Here is a 15,044-nt window from a genome sequence, read left to right on the forward strand (position 1 = left end):
AAAACAATCACACTTCTCTATATTCATCTGATGTGATCTTTTCATCATCAGTGACTGAAATAATCAGAGTTTTAACTCTATACATGAGTACATGAACTGAATACATTACCAAACACACAACAGACTTAACCACACACAAAACTTTATTTTCATAGCACTGAAGATCTAAAAACTGGTTTATAAATGAGCAAAAGTTGAAGGACTCAGGGGACGGAAAGTATTTGAAAAAACTATACAAAGTTTTTTTTTTTTTTTTTTTTTAACTAAAGTAATCTACAAAATATCAAAGCTATGAACACTTAAAGCACAAATACAAGCAATACTATCAAATAAAAACAAACACAAATAAAATCATACACACATTAATTATCCTGAGTTTAGTCCTGAAATATTTTGCAGGTTTAACAACAATCAAGTAATTTTAGTGTCATATCCTGAGTTTAATCAGTCAAACTGAGTCAAAAGAGCTTAATATGAATAGCTTAATATGATCAGTGTAACATCAGCATCAGCACAAACAGAAAACTGTTACATTAACTTCCTCTCGAATAAAAGCATGTTTCTCTGTTTATGTCAAAACAAACTCATTAGTTTCATTTTACAAAAGCTCGACTGAATCCACTTCAAACTCTTCATGTGTGTATTGCTAAAGTGATTATAAACGACTAGAAACTGCTGCTGTTCTGTTTCAGTGAGTTTGGACAACTTCATCACTGAATCATTCATCAAAGATAGGACTCTCTTCCTGGGGTCTTCCACCCTTCAATTGAGAAAAACTAGAGGAAAAAAAGAGAAAAACAGTCAGTGTGAACTCATCATATAACACTGATGGAGTATTGTAATAACGGTGTTTAATAACTGAATTAATGAAGCCACAGTCACAAACATGAAATACTGAGGTTATGAACACAGAAGAAGAAGTTTATCAAGCTGTAGATAAACTATTAGTTTAAAGAATGAAGCTTTTGGTTAACTGCTAAATATCCTCTTATGTTTCACTAATACATTAATAACTGTGTTGTTAATATCGGAGAGTGAATCAGTAAAATCATCAAGAAGAGATGAAGACGAGGTGGACTCTGTCTTTAGATGTGTATTAATGATGTTAATGTTATCATGATGTGTGAATGAACAACAGGGATGAATCTAAATCATACGTATCTTACAGCACTGAAGAAGTCTGAAAAGGTGTGCCCAACACCACGGAATAAGTCTGAAAAGAGGAACCAAACACTTCCTGAAAGCAAACAGATTTGAATTTATTGTAAATCTTTCATTTTCACAGGACGCTCAAGAACCTATATCTATATGTGTTATATTATATAATATTTCTGCTCGTCGATCGAGCTGTTAATACACGTCTCAAATCAAACTCAGATTTAATATCACAATCTTTGTGATTCTTCATACTCAAAATCCCTCACTTTAAGCTGATATCTTGTGAACAGACGGACTGATCTTTTACTATCAGAAGATCCAGAAAACCAGTCATTGTGATTAAATCAGATCTTACTGTTGTAATATCAGTCTGTGCTCACACTGTAATGTGTGTTTCTCTGTATTATTAGTAGATCAATCAGTCACTTTATCAAATCACAAATCAATCCTTGTTCTGTTCTTACACAATGATCCAGGTTTATGTTGCAGATCCGGCAGATAATTCATGATGTATTTATCTTTCTTTAATCATATTTATTATTGGTTTAATATCTGAGTTTCTCTTTTGGTTAGCTTTGAGTAAACTATGACTTCTCTGTTTCAGAGTAAGTTCAGAAAGACACAAAGCTTGTTCTTCAGTTTTACAAAGCACAAGGTCATCGCTGTCTCTGATACTTCTGGGTTTCTTCTGTAACGCTGTTTAGAGATGAACAGTTTCACAGTAATGCTGTTTAATATTGAATATCTTTAATACAGTGGTGTCTAAACTCAGTCCTGCAGAGTTTAGCACAAATGTCAATCAAACACACCTGAAGTAGATAATCAAGGTCTTAGAGGTGTATTAGAAACGTTCAGGTGTGTGTGTGTGTGTGTGTGTGTGTGTGTGTGTGTTGAGGGAAGCTGGAGCTAAACTCTGCAGGACACGGCGCTCCAGAACTGAGTTTAGACTTTAATATCATCATTACTATAAAGACACGTCACACTCCTATCAACACAAAAAAGCATGTGAGATCAAACTCTATCATAATATCTGCAGAAACTGTGTTTGAGTTTTCTACAGACACACAGAGACACAGCTCACAGAAGATCTGTGTCTGCCCTTTATCTGTTATTATCTTAACGCTCATCAGACTTTATTCATTTTTTCATATTATATGAACTATGTGTGATACTTACTCTTTCGTCTTTCTAGTTCAGCGATCCTGCGTCGATGTTTAATCACAACAGGAGCTACAACTACAGCTACAGCTACAGCCACCAGAATAACAACAGCAAAAACAATCCCTGCTACAGCAGCTGGAGACAGACCTGGACCTGAAACAGACATTAGTGTGAGTGTGTGTCTGGTCTACAACACACACACTAGAAACAGCAGCTCTATACTGATACTGTAATGATAGAGAGAAACAGACATTAGTGTGAGTGTGTGTCTGATCTATAAGGATAAGGATAAGGATAAACTTTATTTGTCCCAGAAGGGAAATTTGTCTTGAGCAAAGTGCTACACAGTGTTGTTCTCTGAGCAGACAATAATAATAAAAATAGAATAAAATACTCTGTATGAGTCTGATATATAAAATACATATAATGCAAAACACAAGGTTCTAATATGTTATATGAGCATTTTTTTTTGGTGGAATTCAGCATTTTTATCGAGGCAGGAACAAATGAAAGCTTCAGTCTATTATAACACATAAACATCAGCACTACTGTATATAAATTGAGTGAAGACCTGATACTGTAATGATAGAGAGACACTCACAGACTGTATATATTTATAGGTTACTATAATGTAAAATGCAAATGGACTTAGGCTGGATGATTAATTGAAAAGTAATCGAAACCGAAATTCAGAACCTCTAACCGACTTAATTTTCCCATATCGGTAATTTCGTTTTTTTAATTCTGTTAATACTTCCCACTTAAAAGCATACCCAGTGGGCACCTTGATGTCAATTTGACGTCAAATATTAGACAAGATTTGATCAAGATGCTGCAAAACATAATTTCAAAGTCAGATTATACATCAAGTCCTTCCAGTGGTTAATTGGTGAAAATATTAGGTTCATCCCATACTGAAATTGATTATGTAAGTATATGGGCCAACATGTTTGACATTGAGTTGACATCAAATCAACATCGTGTTATAGGCGTTCAGTTGATGTCATATTGACATCACATTGATATCAACCCAGCGGGCAATTGATATCAAATAGACATCAAATTGACATCAAACATAGTCATCAAATAATTTTTTTTTTCTTCAAAATGCATCCATTCGGCATGTCATATGTTGTTTGATTTTTGCATGACTTGTAACTTCTGGGACTTCTGTGGTTAAAAACATATAAACAACAACAACAAAAAACTATTTATAAAATGTAGGCATAAATTACTGACAATGAAAGAGGTGAATATATTATATTTTACCAAAAATATACTGATTTGCTTAATTACAAATAAAAAAAATTATGCAGCATTTTTGCTGTAACCACACATTAAGTAAGTGTTGGTGCAGTGGATAAGACACATGCCTTTGGTGTGAGAGACCCGGGTTTGAATCCACTGTGACACACCAATGTGTCCCTGAGCAAGACACTTAACCCCTAGATGCTCCAGAGGCGTGTGACCTCTGACATACATATAGCAATTGTAAGTCGCTTTGGATAAAAGTGTCAGCTAAATGAAATTGTAATACCAAGTGTATACGGTATTACAACTACATGTTCATTTAAGAAAAATTTACAAAATTCTGATATAAACCAGTGCATTTAATAAAACACATCTTGCATTTAATACTGTTTTGTCATTATTCTTGTGGTCTAGAATAGGACATCAATGTGTTAAAAATGTTTTTAAAAAATGCAAATCAAATGAATGTCAAAAATTGACGGCAATTTAATGTCAAGTTTTGACATCGATTTGATTTGCATTTTTGACCAGTTCTTTGATGACTATGTTTGACGTCAATTTGATGTCTATTTGACATCAATTGCCCACTGGGTATAGTGCCTGTGTAGCCACATAAAAAGTGGCCTTCATTAACTTTTTAAATATCATTTTGGCGCTTGGAGTAGATGCGGAATTATAAAAGAATTGAGGCATTTATCAGTAACGTTAACGTTACCTGCTCAGCGGGAAAGTCGGCCAAGTGCTGGTACATGAAACAGAAAGAGAATTCATGTTTTTAAAAGCAGACATGAGTCCCTGTAGTTATGTGATTGCATTGAGGATTTAGGTAACTGGTAAATGATTCATCTCTGCTTTTTCGTGAAATCACTTACTGTTTTAAAGTAGTAATGATTTATACATTTTTTTTTGTCCTTTTCCGTAAACTGATTACTAGGGCTGGGCGATATATCGAGCGATATGATCATGCGCATCTAATCAGTAAAGCTGCTTCCGTGATCACCGCTAAAATCTCCATCACCTGCTTATAATTGGAGTGGCATTTAATAGACAGAGCCGTAGATCACTGACAAGCCACGCCATATCGCGTTAATTATCGCAGATGAATCGCATTCAATAATGAACGCGATATGGCGTGGCTTGTCAGCGATCTACGGCTCTGTCTATCACATAGACAGTAAAAGAAATGGACACAGCGACCCCATTGCAACTCAATTGAGACAAATGAAGCCCAGTTTTAGCGTTTTTTAGCACTTCCGTTTCTGACGCGCAGACTCAAACGAAGCTTGATGACGTCAGCAACCTGTCTGACAGATGTAAATCTTCTAGTAGCTGTGAGTGCAAACTGTCATCGTTAATCTTGCAGAGACGGCGAGCTTGAGCAGGGATTTCTTTGGCGTGAGTGAGCAGGAGTAAGTATTCTGATTAATTATTTTGTATAGTATTTTAAAATGTAACGGCAGTACGCCATATTAAGTTAATTGCCTGCGAGCTTCTCCACCTGTCTGTACGGTAATGCGACAGAGAGCCGAGTGGTTATGACGCAATCGTTAGCCTATTTTTTACAAAAACTGTTTATACGGGGCCATAATGTAACATAGAAGGTAATGGAGCCCATTATACATTTTCGTGTATCTTTAGAAATAAATAATGGACAAACAGAGTCTTTAAACGCCTCAGATGTAAAGTTATTCGCTGTCAAAGTGACGCCAAAATGAATGGGAGTCAATGGGAATGCTAACGCAAGTGAAGTTCTGCTAAAAGATGGCAGCCCCCACCCGACTTCAACTTCCGGTCGAGTTCCTTGCCCCTTGGTCTATCAGAGGTGGGACTTTCTTCTTCTTCTTCTTCTTCTTTTAGAGTTTAACTGGCGGTTGGCAAACCAACTTAAGGTGCATTTACCGCCATCTACCAGACAGGAGTGTGGTCGTCGAGAATAGTCAGAGGGAATTATTCACCTATGCGCATACTTATTATATAAATATGTACATATTAAATACGGTAGAACAACCCCGTATTTGAGGTGGGACTTTCAAGTCACAAGCAAGTCTTCAAGTCATATTCAAGTCCTCAAAGGGTTAAAGCTAAAGAGATAATTAAGTGACTAATTAAATGATGATTGTGCATTAGTGATGAACATCTGCTGTTAACAATCAACATCACTGAAGTAAAGAGAAACACAAGAACTACAACTGAATTTAGCCACAGCCTTCAACTGAAAAAAAAAAAAAAACACTATGCCACCATAATTGTGGTCAAGGTTTGCTTTAAGTAGTCTTGACCCTTTTACTAATTCAAAACAATTTGGTTCAAAACAATTGCAATATTGTTTTTGCAACAAACATGTATGCATTGCTGAATCAAACCTTGCAATAACATATGATCTTATGCTTTTTCTGCTTATAACTCATGATGACTGAACATCATGAAACTGTGTTTATCTTTGGATAGTAGACTGACACTCAGCTATTACTGAACTGAAGTAAAAAAAATAAAAATAATAATCACAATGATTCAATGTTGAAAGACACAAAAGGAGACAATAAGATCAGGTTTTTAGACAAACACACTTATCACACGATCCTCAACAGTGGTGACAATTTTTCATACTGCAGTGCATGACGGGAGTTTTTACTAAGGTTTTACCCAGCATGCAACATTTTGTTGATTGTCACCACTGTTGAGAGTCATATGCTGGTTCTTGATGTCTGTGTGTGTCTGCGGAGTATAGTTTTTCAACTTTTGTATGCACTTAGTAGATTTAAAATGCACTTACTTTAATTTTTTTTCCCCCATAGTGTTGTCTTACTGGGTTGATTATGCTAAACTTAAATAGAGCTAATGTTAATTTGATTGTAATCTGACCACCTATCACATACAGATTAATTTCTTCTCTCTGCTTTACAGCACCTCATGCAATGCTACATAAAGAGATCTAACATGACAGTCAAGGGTCAAGAGCCCCACTAAAGCACACGCTGATCTCCATTATGGTTGCATCACTTTAACCAATAAAACATCAACATCTGATCCTCTGTAATTCTCAAGAACAGCAGGTGTTCATCATTAATGCACAATCATCATTTAATTAGTCACTTAATTATCTCATTAACTTTAACCCTTTGAGGACTTGGATATGACTTGAAGACTTGCTTGTGACTTGAAAGTCCCACCTCTGCTGTCTATTAAATGCAACTCCAATTATGTGATGGAGATTTTAGCGGTGATCACGGAAGCAGCTTTACTGATTAGATGCGCATGATCATATCGTTAGATATATCGCCCAGCCCTAATGTTGATTGTAAACAGCAGGTGTTCATCACTAATGCATCTTCATTTAATTAGTCACTTAATTATCTCTTTAGCTTTAACTCTTTGAGGACTTGGGATTTGACTCAAGACTCGTTTGTGACTTGGAAGGAATGACTTGGTTCCTCCTCTGGTGAAATCGGCTGATGAGTTCATGGGTGGAACAAAAATATGGCAGGACTTTTACTCTTTGGCCCCTGGACTTCCCACCTCTGCAGATAAACAATTGATGATTATCATCACCAATATAAAGTATCACAACCTACACCTAAGTACAGGTTAACACCTGATGATATTCCTTCTGGGCTTTTGAGTCACAACTAATGTGTTTTAGAAACACACGGTTATAACAGCCAGAGAAAAGACTAAGACAGAAATCAAGGGTCAAGAGCCCAACTAAAGCAAACACTGATCTCTAACATGGTTACTTCAAATGAAACAATAAATCAACATCTAAACCTTAGTTCATTCTCAATAAGATCTTCTGTAGACGTCTGACAGAAATAAAGTCAGTCTGGTTATTAATAAGTGGAGCTGGTGATGCTGTTTGTGGGGTTGTTCAATCAGATCTTGAGAGATTTCATGTATTTTATTTCAGTTGATTTAATCTAAGTCTGTGTCTGAAGTCAGTTTTAGTAGTTCTTGTGTTTCTCTTTTCTTCAGTGATTCTGTTTGTTAACAGCAGCTGTTCATCACTAATTCTCAATCAGCACTTAGTTAATCAATTAATTACTTGAATGCAAAGTTTTAAAACTTACAGGGTTTAAATCAAGGCAATCTGTTTACTCAAACGGGTTTTACAGTGCTATTTCTTTTGTCTGTTTTCTTAATTGCAGAATATTTATCATGTGCATCCAGTCCTTCGTGCTGTCTTTGCTGTAAACTGGTTTAAAGGGACAGAAGTGAGAGACTTATTTACCCTCATTTGATAAAACTGTTTTGAAAAAAAATAATTTTACATTTAGAAATTTCTAGAATCTCTGTTTTGGGTTTTTTGTTAGTGTAAAAACTTTTCCAAAATAAAAAAGTAAGTGAAATGTTCACTTATTTTTCACAAGATCTTGAAGTGTTCCTGTAGCTCAGTGGTAGAACATTGCATTAGCAAGTGTAAGGTTGTGGGTTCGATTCCCCGGGAACACATGATAGGTGGAAATTGTTAGCCTGAATGCACTGTAAGTTGCTTTGGATAAAAGTGTCTGCTAAATGCATTAATTTAATATTATTTAATACAATTTTACTCAATAAAATTTACTTATTATTATTTTCTTTTTTTACTTAACTTAGTTAAGTAGATTTACTTAATTTCCAAATGTGTTAAATTTACTTGAAAAATGCTTGTGCAAAAACTTGCCAAATAAAAATTAAGTAAATTTACTTATTACTTTTTTCAGTGTAGGGTCCCCATCCACATTCAGCTTTGGTGCATGGATTATGGTCAAAAAAAGTCTTGAAGGTATTTTTTATTTACACCAGCTATTATAACAACCCTTAACTACACGAAATACGCCAGTCTTTCTGTGGTCCATATTAAAAGTAAACTAGCCTGTAAAATCTACACAGTGACCATGAAACTACTGAATCACAAAACAACTACCAGTAGCGGAAGCGCTTTACCTGAAATCTGACACGTTATAGTTCGAAAATGGCGGCATCCGCATTAACGTGAAAATAAGTTTGGATCATAAATGGATGCATATCTTGCAGTAATTTTCACCAAACCTCTCTGTGACACCAAGAAACTAAAATAGTTTGATACAAATGTTTTGTTCAACTATTGAAATGAAGAGTAACTTTAGAAATATTCTTAGAGCTCTGATCTAAATAAGACCGCTTTTATATTGACAGATTTGATCTACTCACCAGAGACAATAACAGTGAATCTCCTGTTTATGATGTGTCTGCTGCTGATGATCTTCAGTTCATAAAGTCCAGAGTCTGTGATTCTGGTGTTGTTGATGATCAGAGATCCAGTCTGATGATCCGGCTTCAGTCTGTCTCTGAATCTCTCATCAGGTCCATCAAATATGGAGAATCGTTCGGTTGTTTTATGGATTTCAGCTAGGACAGTGCCATCAAACATCCACTGTATCAGATCATCTTTCTGTATTTCAGTAACAGTCAGTAGAGTAACAGTTTCTCCCTCAATCACTGACACTGTCTTCACTGCATCTGTCACAACAAACACATAAAGAACAGTGAGGAACAGTGACTCACCCATTAATTAATAGCATAAATATTTTTTTGTATTGTCTATTTAAGCTCATTAAAGCAATCGTTGTTTCATTTTACTTTTTTATTTTAATTAATTTGTTTAATTACTACATCACCACTTCACTGTTCTGAAAGGCACATTTCACATTTCCTGTAAATGATTGACAAAGACAAGAAGAGAAATGTGTTCATCAATAGTGCAGGTGAACATGAGTTCACCATTAAACTGAACATTAAAGCGAATAAGTAACACAGAAAAATGAAGCATCTGTAATACATTTTCAACCACTTCATAACACATGAAAAAGTATACAGTATACAGTATACATTCAGTATATATTCAATATAAAAATCACCCCACACAGCTGCAGTGTCACTACATCATAAAAAGTGTGACAATGGTCCTATTAGTTAATAATAATAGTAGTTCATTTGCAAATCAAAATCTTTAATTTTGAATTAATCTTCTTTTAAAGAGTTGCTAAACGAAGCCTTGAACAGTTAATTTTAAGCATACATGTTTATTTTAATCTTAACGCTTCACACAGTGCTGATCTTATTAAATTAATTATTAAATTGTTGGACTCACCGCTGACAGTCACATTGAATGACTTGTGTGTGGTGTATCCACGGCTGTCACTCCTGATCTCAACTTCATAAACTCCAGAGTGACTGGTTCCAATGTTCTTGATGGTCAGAGATCCAGTCAAATATTCCAGCTGTAGTCTTTCTCTGAATCTCCCATCAGGTCCATCAGATGTGTTGAAGATTCCAACCTTTCTACTGATTTCAGCTACAGGAGTGTTAAGATGTTCAAATCTCCATCGTATCACACCATCTCTCTGTATTTCAGAGACACCAGAGTGCAGAGAGACTGAATCTCCCACCAGCACTGACAGCGACTTCACTCCTGAATCTCTCACACCTGAACAACAAACACAAACAGTTTCTCTGTCAGTCACTAAACAGATTTAACAGAGATTGTCTTGTCTAATAAACATCATGTCACTTTCTGCAGTATAATTTTAATTTATTCAATGGTTTTTAAAATGATTTTAAACAATCGTGGCCAGGACCCACAGCTTAATCTGCAGGGAGAGGGGAGGTGAATTCCAAAATTGGATGTTTGGTCTTTTGTCCATTAATTCAGAATCCAGCACTGGCCACTTGATTTTCTAGGACCATAGTAAGATGACGTAGGGCAGTTTGGGTCAGGCCAAAAACAAGGATATCATCTGCAAAGTCAAGATCTGCAAGGAGGAGGTTGCGACCTGTTCAGGTATGCCGATGTGCAGGTGGTCAATGTAATTGTGGCTGATGAAGATGATGTCAAGGAGGAATAGCATCGGCGAAAGCATGCAACCTTGTTGTATACCAGTTTCAATTGTGAAAAAAAATATATTACCCCTTCTTCCATCCGTACACAGCAGTGAGAGCCTTGTTACAGGTTACTAAAAATGTCAAAAAAATCAAGATTCTGTAATCCCAGAATATCTTGCATGGCATTTTTAGAGTCAAAAGCCCTGACAGTTAATTAAGTTCACTGAGATTCATTGTTGGTATTCCAGTGACTGTTACACCATTTGCCCAGATCATATTTTTTTCATTCCTGCTGCTGTGATCATGTCGCGGTTGACTGGCAGATCAGGTCAATATTCTGCAATACGTCTATACTATTGTTTAAACATGAGGAAATTGTTTTCATGCACTTTTCCACCTCCAGTTCACCACACATCTGCCTTCAGTTTTATAGTTCTGGTGCTGGTATTCAGCTTATGTTTAATGTATAAAGGAAGGAAAGGTAACTTTTGATCAGCGAGAAAGGCTGACACTCCTGCACACCCATGCAATATCCTACCAGAGAACATTGCATCTCCTTCACCACAATACATTCATCTGTTAAGCTTTTTTTCTATTGGTCCATTCTGCTGTCTGTTTATGGTGTTACTGTTTCTTTTAATATTTAGTTTGTAGTTAAAAGTATGGCATTATGCATGCAATCTTTTTTTCCTGTTTATAATTAAGATTTTAGTTTGGACATTAAACTGCACAGGTTGTCAAATACTTTGGTTTCATGTAGTCTGTTTGTCTGGCCCACTGAGTCTGATTAAGGAATTTAAACTTTTAAGGAGTTTTTTTAAAAACTATTGAATGCTTATTTGTTTTTTTTTTTGATTAGCATTTTACGTGCAAATAATTAACATATTTTATAGAGTGATAAATAATTATGAACATAATTTTTGAATTAAAAGACACTCACCACTGACTCTGAATGTCTTCTCTGAGGATACTCTGGGGCTGTTGATCTCAAACTTATAAAGTCCAGAGTCTGTGATTCTGAAGTTTGAGATCTTGAGATCTCCAGTCTGAATGTCCAGCTGCAATCTGTCCTTGAACTTCATGTCATTATCATATATAGCTTTGTTCCCAGTCACTCTAGCTATGCGAGTGGAGTTAAACCTCCATTCAACTTCATCGTCTGTCTTTATTTCAGTAGCATCAGTGTGAAGAGTGACTGAATCTCCCTCCTTCACTGACACTGACTCACCAAACACACCTGAAAAACAATCAGAAACAGTCAGAGAGAAACAAAACTTATAAAACAATCAATCAATTTCAATTATGTGTCTACTGATCAGTGGCACTAATAAATGTCTTGTGAATTACTACTGTCTACATTAATGAAGACATGAATGGATGTCTCTTTATGCCCAGATTCATAAACATGGGGGAAAAAAGGAACATTTATTTTGAATGTAATGTAATGCAGTCATTGTTATTGGAACATATACAGGGGTTGGTCCATCCCAAGTGATCCAATGGAGGTTTACTTACCAATTATTATTATTTTGTTTTATTGATTACCTCTATGAATCGGCATTGCAAACCACTTGCAAAAACCTTATCATTCCGCTATAAAAATGATGAGTTTGGGGTTCTGCTGGTTACAGATGTAGGGCTGGTGGAACTCTGGGAAAAGCATACTTTATTCATGTGTTTTGAGAAGTGGCCGGATGTCATTTAAGCATCGAAAATAATAACTATACAGAGTTTATAATAAAATATGCTTGTCAATGGATTCTTATTTTTTTATTTTTTTCAGTCCTGTTGAATGTTAAGTGACAGAACGTTCTGTGTCTCTTCAAACACTAGCGCTTCAATCCATCGCAGTTAAATCACAAAATAAAATATGATATGATCACGATGAACACTGATTTTAATTAGGGGACAAATATGTGAGGGCTTCTACTGTATATTCTTCCACTAGACTGTTTAGGAATGTTAATTTGGATAATTGTGTGTCCATGTATTTATTCACTAACATGAATAATGTCAGGCCTTATGATACATTTGATTCTAGTACATGTAAGAATAAAACTACCACATTAAAGTCAGTTCTATGTCGATACATAACTGCTACACTAACATTCATTAACACTCACTACTTTCCCATCCACTTTTTAAGTTATGCCTGGCTGCAGCCATAAAAAAAAACAAACAAAAAAAAAAACACTTACCGATACCGAATACCGGGAACAGAAATAGTAAAATTGCTCTCTTCATGATATGGTGAAGTGAATTATGATCCGTAGAGTTATTACAGTCCTCTGATCGACACGTTTTTCTCAGTGCTAGACCGAAAAAAAGAAGAGGAAAAAAGACTTATTTACACTGATGGAAATTTACTGCTGATTTATCTTTATTATTTATATTACGCTGAAGGAGACACGTCCAAAGTTGTTTTCGTTCTTTATTTTTATTGTGAACCACAGCAAAATCTCCGTCCAGTACCCTGATCTCACTGCAGTGGTGAATGCTCTGTTTGTGTCAGGATCTGTGTCAGACTGTGTCAGGAACGACAGCGTCACACACAGCCAGTGTTTTACACAGTAGACCTACTAAACTCTAAAGGTTTCTTTTTTTAGTTGATTAGATATTTAAGTTTAACTTGATCATATTAAATATTGCTTGTGTTATTTTGCATGGTGTTTTACAGTGTGGCGTTTTTTTATTATTATTTTTTTTTACAGGGCCTTTAGGGGTAGGTGTATGTGAAGTACAGATCAGTGCAGGTCTGGGGTTTCACACTGTAAACGCAAATATCAAAAATCAAATATAACTTTGAACACGTTAATGAACAGTACCAATTAAAAAAATAAAGAAAGAAAGAAAGAAAGAAAGAAAGAAAGAAAGAAAGAAAGAAAAAGCTTTCCACCCATTGGAATCACTAAAACTATGCATTGGCCAAGTCCCAAGCTGTTCTATCAGTGACCATAGCAAAACACACAGAAATACACAGAAAGGCTGGTCAAATGCTTTTAATCTTTATAGAAATCATGATAATTTCAGCAGCTGCTTGAAAGCTGAATGGAGCACAGAGAAAGAAAACCTTACTACACAACAATAATGCAATACTTAACAAAATAATGCATATTAAAAAGCTACATTATTCAAAAGGGCGAATGTACCACCATGCTATTAAATGTAATCAAACAGCTTTCTTATTTACATGCATTGACTTAAGAAGCCTCTTAACATTTATAACATTGATTAAAGACTGACCCAGTGAGTGGCGCTATTGATCTAAAGAAATTAGTAAAAAAAAAAAAAAAAAAAAAAAAAAAGATAAAAAAAATAACACTAAGTGGTGAAAGAAAACTGTTATTCTCAGTTTTAGTGAAGACAAAATAACTAAACTGTAATCTATAAGGTCATTCAGTATCAATGTTTTTGTTTACATGAAAAACAAAGCAAATGTTGGACTCATGTGAGAATATATGATTTATCTGCAGGGGCCTGATGATGATGATGTCTGTTCTTTCCTCTCTGCTTTTCACCTTCTCTGGATGTGATGTCATACACCACAATAAAAACAGAAGCCACACCCACCACAGCAGAGATGACCAATCGAGTCAAAGCTTCAGTATCATGGCAACAGCACGTGCAATCTAAGGGAATAAATTAACAGAATGAAACAGAATGGTACATTCATTTATTACAGAAGGAGATGTGTGTAATTTCTGTGGCACACTAATGTGTTAAATGTCCTTGTTAGCTTTTATCATATTCATACAACCTTATACTATTTAGTTTTCGACTAAAAGTCTCAAAATTTTAGTTTAGTCTTAGTCAAAGTAAACCTGAAGTATTATAGTCTAGATTTAGTCAATGAAAACTTGACATTTTAGCAATAAGATTATTATTAATTAACCATACAGCAGAATTACATACAGCTCAAATTTATAATCGTAATGATTGTTGTCAATTGAGAAATTAACTTTTGCATTTCAGGTGTTGCATTTTTTTTTACCAGTAATCACAAATTAATAGAATGTGGACTCATGGTGTATTTTACCTCTTCTAGTGTACTGATTTATTATAGGCTTTTTATTATATAAATTAATACCAAGTACTTATGCAATCTGTCAACACTATGAAAACTGCTCAAACAAATGAAAAAAAAATATATATATATTATATAAGGGTGATTTTCTAAGTAATTCACTTAGAAATTCAAAATGACACTTTAAATGTCAAATTTCAATAGCCTATTTCTCTATTAAAACAACAGTGGTCGATTAAATGCATTTATTTTGTGGTCAGGAGATATGGAAAATAGCTATTTTTGTTTAACTTTTGAATGGTTTGGTCAAAAACCACAAGATTGGTCTCTACATTCGGAGCAGGTTGCTGAGTATGACAGTGTTTTAGTGCCACGTAAAAATTTTTTAACTCTCTAAAATTACGAGATTAAAGCCGTAATATTTTGAGAATAAAATCAAAATATTACGAGAATAAAATCAAAATATTATGAGAATAAACTCAAAATGTTTTGAGAATAAAGTCGAAATATTATGAGAATAAAGTCAAAACATTTTGAGAATAAAGTTTCAATATTATGACATTAAAGTCGAAATATTACGAGAATAAAGTCAAAATGTTTTGAGAATAAAATC

At 34.8% G+C, this 15,044-nt stretch overlaps 1 protein-coding gene across 3 annotated transcripts in view; it reads right to left on the bottom strand.

The window, feature by feature from the left end:
- Positions 1-296: 296 nt before the first annotated feature.
- The window catches only part of LOC113040283 (uncharacterized), a 33,623-nt gene continuing 18,875 nt past the window's right edge, over positions 297-15,044 (bottom strand). The window contains exons 1-7 of one of the 3 annotated variants that reach the window (XM_026198626.1): positions 12,606-12,886; positions 11,348-11,644; positions 9,677-10,012; positions 8,737-9,045; positions 2,335-2,466; positions 1,167-1,237; positions 297-776 (exon numbers count right to left, since the gene is read on the bottom strand). In XM_026198626.1, coding sequence (XP_026054411.1) covers positions 726-776; positions 1,167-1,237; positions 2,335-2,466; positions 8,737-9,045; positions 9,677-10,012; positions 11,348-11,644; positions 12,606-12,651 — 1,242 coding nt within the window. In that variant the 5' untranslated portion in view covers positions 12,652-12,886 and the 3' untranslated portion in view covers positions 297-725. Of the gene's footprint in view, positions 777-1,166; positions 1,238-2,334; positions 2,473-8,736; positions 9,046-9,676; positions 10,013-11,347; positions 11,645-12,605; positions 12,887-15,044 lie in introns of those variants that run through there. The other 2 variants (XM_026198624.1, XM_026198625.1) reach the window with 2 other exon arrangements.

The sequence above is a fragment of the Carassius auratus genome, chromosome 22, assembly GCF_003368295.1.
Source record: "Carassius auratus strain Wakin chromosome 22, ASM336829v1, whole genome shotgun sequence".
In the NCBI taxonomy this organism is placed as follows: Eukaryota; Metazoa; Chordata; class Actinopteri; order Cypriniformes; family Cyprinidae; genus Carassius; species Carassius auratus.